Here is a 12,233-nt window from a genome sequence, read left to right as displayed (position 1 = left end):
GCGCGAAGGCTGAATGTGGGCGGAGCTTCACTGCAGACTTAAGTTGTATCCGACTATAGAATAGACAATTTTGTTATTCTGTGTTTTACGATGCAGCTGTATTGAGTGAATGTATTTTTCTGCCCTCCCTACCTGGACCCAAATGAGGGTCTGCAGTATTGTGAAAATAAATAAATAAATAATACTATTCCACAAGCGTCCAAGCATCCGGTCGAAACATAGCCGACCCCATGCTGCGCTTCATTTATCGCTGACTCGGGTGCCATACGCTCCAGTTGCGCATCTGTCAGGTCCGGTCTGTTCTTTGCTAGTTTCTTTTTGTCCTCCCTTTTTCAGTTGTGCAGCACCTGGGCGCCATGCCTCTCGTTTAAACGGAAACTGCGATATCGTGCGTCATGCTTTAGTATGCGCGGAGTAAACACAACCTGCTGCATACGCCGTTGCTACAGGTGCCTTTTTTTACCCTTTTTTTAAAACTGTCGGCATCGCCAAAAATAACAAAAAGAACACGTTCTAGCACCCTGACGCAACGGTGGTACAAACGTACGCTGGGCACACAAAAATGGCGGAACGGGAAGTCATCAACAACCCACGCCTGCCGATCGTCCAGCGCTTCAGGTAAGGTGGCTGTGTACGCGAAGCTTAGGTTTAATTTACGGACCCGCCCAACGAGGAACGCAAATGCCAAAGAGCAATATACTGCGCAATACCGTATATACATGGTTCTAACCCGCCCCCGAATGTATAACGCGCGGCTATATTCTGCGCCCAGGAGTCGGAAAAGTATCTAGTTTCATTTAGGTTTTTGAATCTCATCCTAATGCGCGTGAAAATTTGAACTCCTACTTGATTAAAAACAGAAAGGCGCGCGTTAGAACCGTGTAAATACGGTATGTAGTGCGAAGTTTTCTGGTTCATCCTCACAGCTCCGAAGGACAACAGCGACTGCTTTCTCGGCGTAAAGCCCCTTTCTTGATACCTTTTCTTGGTGTTTCTCTGACGCAAGTGATGTTTTAATATTGTATGTACTGCTTTTACTTGATTTTTAACGCAACAGCTTTAATCGTCTTGTTCAGCGGAGAACTAGGCGTGTAGTTGGAGCTGGGGTGTCGAGGAAATCCGGATTGTCGGAGAGGATAGTGTCTGGACGTCACACTTGGAGCTAGGGAATTGAAAAATGATTAAAACATTAGATAAATATTGTTTAGAAGATCACAATATGACTCAAACGCTATAATGATATGTAAGAATGTAAACTGATTGACAATTGGTTAAATTTGTTTTTGAGGAAAGGAAATGACGCACCAAGTGTAAAATTGGGGTAATTAAATGGGAATCAAGCCTAGTTAGGCACACAATACCGCTAAGGCGTCGAGGCCCGTTCGTTCGTCTTGCTTAAAGGTAGGCCTTGTACGCATGCCTCGTCCGACAATGTCCGTGTCTGCGAATTGATACGCAAAGAGGACTCCAGTCCGTGAAGAGACCCAATGACGCTTTCGCGTCGTACCCTTAAGGCGGAGCCTAAGTGCCGCCAGAATTTCCTTAATTCTGTCTCAATTTATTCATTGATGCTGCAGTCCCGCGTATGAATTTATGAATGCAGAATGCAACTTGTTACATCATTTACGATCCGCCAAAAAAAAAAATCTACAAGACATTGAGAGGCAGCACAATGCCCTATGGGAAACAAAACTCAACGCAAGAGCTCTGTTGTTCCTGTCTCCCTTCCACTTGCTTCCAGTCATTGCTTTTTCTGGTCGCAGCATAAATGGAGGCAAAAAAAAAGACTATACGGAAACGATACGTGATAAAAGTTGAAGCTGACATAAAAAAAAAGGGACAACGAAAACGTAGAACTCCCTGACGCGTCATCCGTTGCGAAAGCTCCTAAGCCAAACATGTACCGTTGCGCTGACCGCTACCTCTGCCGGCTTTGCGACTGAATATGACATAGAAGAATTCCACCGTTGGTGTCATATTGCTGTCCGAATGTAAGAGGGCAAATTGAAGTTGGCATATATCGAGTGGTTATCGCTTTCTGGCAAGAAAAAAATAATAAATGCTGCTTTCACTGAAAACGACCTTGACCGATTTTGCAAATGAATTACGGCGCGTCGCATTTTTTTTTTTTTTTTGTGGGCATATCCCGGGGGCTAGCCTACCCAAGCATTCACTCAACCGGTGATCGCGGAGTCCTTTTCAATGCGGACGTCTAAAGTTCGAATGCATTGGTGGAAAAATGTTTAACGCAACTTTCTCACCAATAACTTCGTCTTTTGCCACTGGGCAAATATGAACAAACCAAGAAAGAGCCAAAGAATCGATTTTTACTCGGAACAAAAATTGGGTGCGTCTTCCCTTAGTGTCCGATCAACGCAGCCGCTCCTTCTTTAGCTCCTCCAAGACGTGCACGTCACCGCGCTTTGGCCAGTGCATGCGGTTCTGAGGCATGCTGCCCTGAGAAGTTTTGCAGTAGATGACATACATAGGTATGGGAAGTTGGAGTGAGGACTCTGTATACTAAAATTCGTGTCGGGAGGCAAAGGTAGGAAGTGAAGGGAACGGCTCCAAACAGAGGAGGGACTGCACTGGCCTTATACTTCCTGTAGACGTTTGCTCCCCCCCCCCCCCCCCCCCCACCCCTTTTTTTATGTTCGTCGCTCCAGGCGAAGCTATCGTGTTTTCGGCCTGCAGAGGAGTTACGAAGGTCTGCTTTGGAGTCTTTGCTTATGTAAGAAAATTGCAGCGGGTATTCGACAGGATTGTTAAATTCTAAATGTTGTTTGCATCGGAGTGCTGGCTGAAGAAAACATTTTGTGATTTCCCATCTTTCTGGTTAATAGCAGATATAGTGCTAGCGCGCATAGGTCGTGGATGCATCGATACATTAGTGTCCCACATCACTGTGGAAAGTACAGACGTGTGCAATATGAGACGGAACAAGCATTTTGCACAGAAATTCGAATTTTCTGGTCATTTCTTCACGAAAGTTGAGAATAGTTTTTGGATGCCGAGAGCAAAAGCAGTTATAAAACAGAAAACACCAATTGCCTAACACGAATTGCTTATTTAGTTCTGGACTAAATAATAATTCAATTCTCATACTTTGTTCCCCGTACATGAACCAGGAGGGGCGGCACTAGTATGGTATACAAACTTCAAAACGAAAACACCAGAACAGGGTGAGACTACAGAACTCAAAGGTCGCTTGCTGAATTATGCATACATCTTTCACTTCCAAGTTCCTTCTATGTCCCGCAACAGAAGTGCACGCTTATCTTCACAGTGTCATCTTCCTGGCTACTTTGCAGTCATGCCATACGTGTCGGCAGCACAATGTACGTATCGGGTCAGAGAGGCATCGATCCTCAGACGGGCAAAGTCACGGCCAGTGGAGTCGCCGAGCAGACCCGACAGGTGAGGTCCCGGTGTCCATCAGGTCAGCCAGGGAAGCTGGAAGAGTTGATCTGTGGGTTTGTGTGCTGACTCAAAAATAAGACGCGGTATCAGACCTCGCAGAAAGAAACTTGATACCCCTTTATTCATTTTGAATTTCTCGTGCGCATTCGAACCACAGCACGGAATTTAAACAAAAATGTTGCAAATCTTGACTAAACTTCTTGAGGCGTGTTTTCTCGTATTGCGTTTTTAAAAGACCCGATGTGAAGTTGCGGTATCAGTTTTTCGAAAAAAAAAAAACCTTACTGAGCCATCGACTCAAATCACGTGCGCATTCAAGCCACGTATGTACTGCACCAACTTTGAACAACAATGGCGAAAATCTTCATATTCGCACACCTTATATCGCATATGGTGTGCGAGTATTAAGATTTTCGCCGTTGTTGTCCAAACTTATATCGCATATGGCCCCGCCGCGGTGGCTCAGTGGCATAGGTCGGCACACTCACTCATGAGTGCACTCATATCGCCTCACTCACACTCACACTCACGTCTGTGAGTGTGAGTGTGAGTGAGTGGTCGTGAGTGCGAGTGGACGTGAGTGTGAGTGCGAGCGAGTGGATATGAGTGTCGGTAATCATGAGCGTGAGTGCGAGTGAGTGGATGTGAGTGTGGGTGGTCATGAGTGTGAGTGCGAGTGAGTGGTCGTGAGCGCGAGTGGACGTGAGCGTGAGTGCGAGTGAGTGGATATGAGGGGGATGGTCATAAGTGTGAGTGAGTGGTTGTGAGTGTGAGTGGACGTGAGTGTGAGTGGACATGAGTGCGAATGCCATTGAGTAGATGTGAGCGTGAGTAGAGGTGAGTGGGTATGATTGATGAGTGGATGTGAGTGGGCGTGAGTGGCAGTGAGTGGTTGTGAGTGGCAATGAGTGGTGGGTGGAAGGGACAGCGAAGGGACAGCGCATATGGCCCCGCCGCGGTGGCTCAGTGGCATAGGTCGGCACACTCACTCATGAGTGCACTCATATCGCCTCACTCACACTCACACTCACGTCTGTGAGTGTGAGTGTGAGTGAGTGGTCGTGAGTGCGAGTGGACGTGAGTGTGAGTGCGAGCGAGTGGATATGAGTGTCGGTAATCATGAGCGTGAGTGCGAGTGAGTGGATGTAGATGTGAGTAGATGTGAGTAGATTGAGTAGATGTGAGCGTGAGTAGAGGTGAGTGGGTATGATTGATGAGTGGATGTGAGTGGGCGTGAGTGGCAGTGAGTGGTTGTGAGTGGCAATGAGTGGTGGGTGGAAGGGACAGCGAAGGGACAGCGAAGTCGGTCGCCTATGTTTCGCGACGCTGATACCCGCTTAGCTATTTTCATGTAGTTGATAGCTGCGGGAAGCAAATATTCACTACTGAAGGCGCTCGAGGCAGCACAAGGCATCATGCCGGTGCTTTGGACAACGGAAGGAAAGGATTCCGCTGGCACGGGAACGACAATCTATCGTTGCTTTTGTAGTTCACCGTTGGCACGGGCGCAGGCGCTTCGCGGATGCAGTGAGCCGCAACGAGTTTTTTTAGACCTTTTATCGAATTTCGCATTGCCAGTCCTGAAAATATAGATATATGTCTCTTGCCACGCTCCCCGTATGGCTCGATCTCGTATACATATGAGTTACAATGCTTACTGCTGAAACAACGACTGTCCGCTGCTCGGCAATAACTACCGTAAGTTGGGACCTCGGGTGCTGCTGTGGACTTAGGTTTTTTTTCTTTGCCCAGGTGTGCGCATTGCAGAGCTCTCCTCTGGCCGTAATTTGTTCGTAGGCTCTGACCCCCGCGGTAACCTGACCTCCTTTATCCCAGGTCTTGAACTGCACAAACCCAGCTCAAGCCCCGAAACGACGCGAAAACCAAGTGCGCTTTTCGGTAACGCCAGAAGATTCTTGTTCCTATCATGTACTTTAAAGAGCCCAGCGTCGGAAATGAAGCATGTGGTTTTCATAATTTATTTTTTGTATGCATAGCATCAGGCATGGTAATGCCTTTGACGCCCAAGGAGATACCCAACACGGCAATATTTTATGTTTTAATTTGCGCCAGAAATTATTGTTTCGTGCCGATGGTGGTAGTGAAGTTCGCGGTCCTGTGCATTGTTTGCCGCGTCCGGGTTCGCGATAAAGGAATGTACATTGAGTTTTTTTTTCTGCCCTCCGCACAACTGCAGGGAAGGGGGTGAGTCACACTGGCCGCCCAGTGGTATAAGGGGAGCCGGATAGCGACGGATTCCGAGAATAAGGGAAAGATCAAACACCCTCCAGAACATATACGTCAGGTCGCATCCCACTGTTCACGTTCTTGCGGAAAGGCGGATCCTCGTCGTGTGGCTTTTGTCCCATGTCTATGGCAGCACGCGTTGACAGCCTGAGGCGCGGTCAACAGGACATTGCCACGCTAGCTACAGGCATGAAGACAGTTTTAAGTGAGAGTAGTGAACAGATGGGCCTTCAGGTGACTTTCCCCGAACCTGAGTTTACCAGAGGTTGAAACAACCTGCACCGTGGTAAATCGAGAATGTTTGCGAAGCTCCCGGAAGGAAGGGAGAAACCTCCGAAATCTTGATGGTGGAAAATATACATATTTGTGCCGTGTTTGTGGAGGTGAGTTATCTTCTTTCCAAAATAACTGATTTGTTGTGTTGTCCTTTCCCAGTTGTTGATTGCTGAAGTTTTCCTTTCCCCAATGATTTATTGGGTTGATGTTTGCGGAGTTACCTGATTGGTTACTGCCTCCACCGAGGGCAGGGTCATAGGGTTTAAAATCAAGTGTTTGGGTGGGACCGAGGGCTGGTTTCGTCACGTAAAGCTACTGGTCAGTCAAATGTAAAGAAATTTTCCCCTTGCTTGTATCTTTCTTTGTTTTATTAACTGGTAATAAAAAGTTAACCTCTCCAGAAGTGTCCTCTGGCAACGTTATCGAGCAATATCGAATCTGCAAGACGTCAAGCACCCTTCAATAATCATCCTGAACGTAATTTACCTTTACAAGATTGAGAGGGAAACTGAACTGTGATTAAACGTTGAGGGCGATTTTCGGCAGTGGATATGAGGCGGCATCCAAATTGCCGGACCTTTTTTGATTGGTTGGACGTACAGTTCGAAATTAATTTTTATGTACTCGGGAAAGGGATATAAAATAAAATGTGTATGAGTATTGTCATCGTTTCACTCGAGAAAAAAAACTACAAAAGAAAAGCAGTACACGCGACTGAAAGTTAATAAGAATCAAGCTAGGGCGACAGTTTTCGTTTCGCTTAAAAGTATCGTGCAAGCGAGTGCTGCTAAAGCACTGAAGAAAAAAACATACGACGCCACAGCCAAAAATGTGGCCAGTAGAGAACAGAAAACTGGGGGCGGCGGGCGGAAGGGGGGCCAGGAACTTTTCACAAACAGGTCGAAGGGTGCCGACATATTCGACTCTGGACTGTGCTCGCAGAACAGGAAAGAGTTTTAAATTAAGCTCCCCCACGCTCTGCCCGGAGTCCAAAAAAAGTTTTTTCTTTGGTCATGAATAGGCTCCTGTCAGCGTCATGTAAGCAGAACTACGCCGTTGGCAATATGAGCGGGTGGGGGCTGCCCTGGCAAGTCAACAACTGCATACAAACTTCCGCTCTATGTATGCGAGGCGTGGTTCTGATTTGGGCAAGTCAACGACTGCATACAAGCTTCCGCTGCATGTATGCGAGGCTTGATTCTCATTTGTGCCGCCTAATCTTCGGCATTTGGCGAGTGAAACCGAAATGAGCTCGTGAAATGCGATTTTGTTTATTTTTCGTGTACAGCAAGGGGATTAACTTCTGTTGGCACGCACCGATTTCAGCAATCTTACCCTAACTGATATCTGGACAGCATGAGGTATCATTTGAACCAGATACTATGATTTCCACCAAGAACTTCTGGATAGCGCTTTTTTCCCAGTAAAGTCATATTTCAGATTGGCTCAAATTGGCTCACAAGTTAGCTGCATATGCATTCTTCCCAGAACGACGTTGGAGAATAGTCGGGTGCAAAGTAAGCACCCCCTATTACCACGCGGATGCGCACGTGGTCTCCGCATGCACTGGCCTCAAAAACACCGCGTTGGTTTGTAAAACTTCATTCAGACAGGGATTGTGGGCAATCAGAAAACGTACTGCCCTGCAGACATGTACACAGATCGGTCACACATAGTAAGCTTAGTAGGTTTTGTCAATGGATTGATAATGGCAACCTCCCCTACCCTAGCATTGTTACTACGCGGGGAAATCCTCTACTTGCGACCCATTCCAGCCATTTCTCTTTCCATGAGGAAAACACTCGATCGTTTGAAAAACACGCTCCATTTTCCATGCCGCGGAAAGTATTCATAATCGTCACTTCACTCTAATGAGTTAATGCAGAGTCACGGACACGTCATTGTCAAGGAAGATCAAATCTTGGTAATTAGACACCATCCAAGAATATTGTCAAGGCAAACTCATTATTATTACTTGCACACCATCATAGGCACACGCACAAGGGAAGGAGGTGCGCCCCCCCCCCCCCCCCCCTTCCACCCGAATCGCCAAGTCTGCCCAAGTTAATCTGTCGGACCTGTTCGGTCATTGTTTACAGTGCAGTGCTACCGCCAAGCAGGTCTTTTAACGGCCAAAGACCTCTGATGTTGCGTTCCAAGAACTGTTTACTTGCCAGGTCATTTTGGAGGTAATCTTTTCAGTTTCTTTTTTGCTGTGACAGTAACCAAAAAACAAATCTGTCATAGTTTCCGTGGTCTAGAGAGAACGGAAATTACTCCGGAAGCGCGATGCTACATCAATGCTTCAGCGACGCAATGACTGCCTTCCTCTGCCGGTACTCACGTGGTGAACAAGGGAGAGAAAGCCTCAGAGTGTTTGCAAACGTTTCAACAAGAGGACTGTCTTCGTGAGACAAGACCTCTTGTGGAGACGCTGGCAATACTCTGAATCTTTCCCCTCACTTGTTCACATTTTGAGCGTCAAAAAAATCAGCCGCTTATCCTCTCTATACCCTATATTCCTCTGCCGATGTTACAGATTAAAATAAAAACTACACCTCTATAATATCCTGTATATTTAGCAATTCCATCACATGGAAATAAACGTTTTATAATCATTCCTCATATTTGCTCTCCGTTATGGCGGCAGGGGCCTAGGTGAGAGGTGGTTGAGGTGGGGGGAGGGGAGGGGAGGGGGGGCACTGCACTAAAACTTGGCTCATTCTCATGGAGAACCCTGCGCACGCCTATGGACACTGTTCAAAAACTTGTCTAAGCATCTCAGCTGCTGACGCTATACAGGCACTCATCGTCTCAGCAGCAAGCGCAGGAGCACAGGTGCGTAGCATTCGGTGCATGGAATATGCGTGATGAGTGACCACTTTCTTCGAGCATCGAAATTTATTGGTCAAATAGCCCGACAAAGCCTGGGCAGCTCACCACCACATCTTTGCGACTCAGGCTAATGTTAGGGGAGCTACGAGGGCAGTCGCCGCGACAGTAAATCTCTCATCCCCTCCGTTGTCAGCAAACAAGGGAATAATACACTGAACATGAATGCGAGTGAGCGGACATGAGTATTAGTGTGAGTGGAAATGAGCGTGAGTGAGTGGTTGTGAGTGCGAGTGGTCATGAGTGCGAGTGAGTCAGGGGTGGAAGCAGGCTCCAGCTTTTTGGAGCAGGCACGGGAGCCGCAAAAGTCTTATTTTGGAGCAGCTTTGGAGCAGCAAAAGTCCCATTTTGGAGCAGATATGGAGCAATTTGTAGGCTATTTGGGAGCACTTTTGGAGCAGACTGGCAACATTTAAATGCGACTGAGAGCAATTTTGTTTGCAACTCGCCCAAAAACTGCAGAAATATTGATCATCAATCCTACAGGCCAGAATTCTTTAAAAGGACTGTAATCGCGCTAAAGATATTTGCTAGAGTTCATAAAAAAATAGACATGTGGTAGCTGCTACAAACAGTAGTTGCAGTAAATTAGCTGTCATCAATTTCAGTTCCGAAAAAAAAAAGAAAACATCATATTGGCGACAGTTCGTCAAAACCGCCAAAAGAGTGCTGCAGAATCTCGAATATACTATGTCAGGACCGAAAAAAAAAGAATCAATACCCGCCAACCAGTGGATTTTAAAATTCGGAAAATTGTTGCAGCCAAACCAACAAGAAGGTACTCACATAATTTGCGCCCTCACTTAAAAGCGCACCAAGAATTTAACACCCAAGCATATATGAAAAAAAATGCACCAGCGTACACGCGGGTGTACCCAAGGCAGGCTGTGGAAGAACGCGTTGCTCTGTACAGCTGTGAAAGGTGCGAGTAGCGAGGGGACGCCGGCCGCGCCGCTGTGAAGATGTAACCCCATAACTGGCCAGACCAAGGCAACGCCAACTGCGTGCGAGGTAAGAGCACGACAGTACCTCGCACGATGGGTAGTAAGTCAGGTGTCCATTCCCTGGCAGCACCACGTGCAAGAAGCTCGTAATTCGTTTGTGAAATTCGCTCAGGTAAATAAAACTATATTCGCGCGCCGTTTACCCGCCGTTTACCCTGCCCGCGCTGGCGGTTGCTTTGCAGGTCAAGGTGTCCGGAATCATAAAAAAAAGATTCGGTTTGGGGCTAGTAAGCCAGGCCTATGGCAAGGACGCCGTTTTAAGTGCTGTTTATCTCCAGAGTGAAAGCCTTTAATGGCTCATGCTCACAGTGTCTGTGCTTGCGCTGGAATCGTGCTAACTGTGGCCTCTCCTCCAGGCTAGCGCCACAGCACAACCACCTCCTCTAACAATTTCCTTTCCTCAAATTCATTTTGGCACAACCTCCTCAGTAATTTCTTTCCTCAAATTCATTTTCTTCACTACAGTATTCTTTATGTTCCTTCTTTCACTCCCACTTCCTCTGCAAACGGAAGAATCAAGACAGTTACTGCTTACTGCGGAATTTCCTTGCCTCAAATAGAATTTTCATTTTCTTCCCTATGGCCCCTCTCTCTGTCTTTTTTCTTTCACTCCCACTGCCTCCCTTCCTGTACAGCCATGGTTGCTAGCAGCCGAAACAACCCAAAAGTGGGATTCAGGCGTGCACTGACCCAGGGAGCCAGTTATGAGCGCTTCCTTTCCTTAAAATGATCGGAGTGTAAAACATCAACAGAGTGTAAAACATCAACGCCAACGCCAATGAACAAAGTGAACACAAACAGACAATGGCAAGGGCAATGAACAAAGTCAACACAAACAGACAATGACAAGGGCAACGTTTCTGCCAAAGAGCTCCCACTAAAACACTGCAACGCTTCCTTTCCTTAAAATGATCCGAGTGTAAAATGTCAACGAGCGCCAAAAGGCGCTCTACAACGCTACAACGCTCTACAAACACTACAACGCTCTAAAACACTTGCTCTAAAACACTGCAACGCTTCCTTTCCTTAAAATGATCAGAGTGTAAAATGTCAGTGTCAATGAACACAATGAACACCAGCGACGGCGACGCCGCGAAACAGGCGCCAAAGAGCTCGCTCTAAAACAATGCAATCAAAATAGATACCGCAGTCACCAAAGACAAAAACCGCACACGCAGGAAGCCCGCCACGCGCCAAGCGGTTCGGGAAAGCGGCTGTGGGTTGACCGCAAGGCTTTCGCCAAGCACACTAGAATTTACAGTGCATTCGGTAATTTTTTTCCGTCCCCCAAGAGCGAACCCAAGTGTCGATGCCAATGCAGTTGCGTCCGTTTCGTAGCGAGCGCCCAGTGTTGCCCAGCTGACAATAACACTCGGCTAAATTTGGCTCTGTATACTTGTAATGGGCTCACACTCACAACCACTCACTGAGTGGTTGTGAGTGTGAGTGAGTGGTTGTGAGTTTGAGTTGTCATGAGTGTGAGTGGACATGACTGTGAGTGCGTGTGAGTGGTTGTGAGTGCGAGTGGTCATGAGTGTGAGTGAGGGGCTGTGAGTGAGAGTGATGATGAGTGTGAGTGCGAGTGAGTGGTTGGGAGTGCGAGTGGTCATGAATGTGAGTGCGAGTGAGTGGTTGTGAGTGTGAGTGGTCATGAGTGCGAGTGTGAGTGAGTGGTTGTGAGTGTGAATGGACATGAGTGTGAGTGTGTGTGAGTAGTAGTGAGTGCGAGTGGTCATGAGTGTGAGTGTGAGTGAGCCACCTCTCATGGTGCCGAGGTATGCTCAGTGGTTACGGCGCTCGGCTGCTGACCTGAAAGACGCGGGTTCGACCCCGGCCGCGGCGGTTCAATTTCGGTGGAGGCGAAATTCTAGAGGCCCGTGTACTGTGCGATGTCAGTGCACGTTAAAGAACCCCAGGTGGTCGAAATTTCCGGAGCCCTTCACTACGGCGTCCCTCATAGCCTGAGCCACTTTAGGACGTTAAACCCCAATAAACCAAACCATATCGCATAGGGCCAACCATTCTTTTAAGAAACCATGTTTCAGTATTCTTAGCTTATGAGGAAGCCGAAACATCAACGTTTTCTACCGTCCTTTTGACTTTCAATTGCATGCCATTCTTTATTTTGTCGAATTGAACTTTTTCTACCTGTAGAACATCCTGGAGATTCGGGGTCCAACCGAAAAGGAAACGCTCTGTTCACTGTAAACACGAATTACCCTATAAGGGAGTAAAAAGGAGGAAACGGTTCTCTAGCGTTCTCCCTAAAAAATTTTGGGCATGCCCCTGCGCTGGGGTAAACTGGCATCGCTAGATATTCGGAAGGCTTACGGTCGACAACGAAAGAACATTTCCTCCAGCAAACATGCGAAGTTACTGCGGTTGCCAAGATCA

At 47.2% G+C, this 12,233-nt stretch overlaps 1 protein-coding gene across 3 annotated transcripts in view; it reads left to right on the top strand.

Moving 5' to 3' along the window:
• Positions 1-490: 490 nt before the first annotated feature.
• Positions 491-12,233, top strand: part of LOC149335022 (2-iminobutanoate/2-iminopropanoate deaminase-like) — a 20,499-nt gene continuing 8,756 nt past the window's right edge. For all 3 annotated transcript variants that reach the window (XM_089551721.1, XM_089551719.1, XM_089551720.1), the window contains exons 1-2: positions 491-618; positions 3,312-3,417. In XM_089551721.1, the coding sequence (XP_089407847.1) occupies positions 563-618; positions 3,312-3,417 (162 nt within the window). In that variant the 5' untranslated portion in view covers positions 491-562. The remainder of the gene's footprint in view (positions 619-3,311; positions 3,418-12,233) is intronic.

The sequence above is a fragment of the Amblyomma mixtum genome, chromosome 7 (genome assembly GCF_055824585.1).
Source record: "Amblyomma mixtum isolate Tamu chromosome 7, ASM5582458v1, whole genome shotgun sequence".
NCBI classification, from domain to species: domain Eukaryota; kingdom Metazoa; phylum Arthropoda; class Arachnida; order Ixodida; family Ixodidae; genus Amblyomma; species Amblyomma mixtum.
The sequence above is the reverse complement of the archived record's forward strand: the minus strand, read 5'-3'. Positions and strand labels throughout refer to the sequence as shown.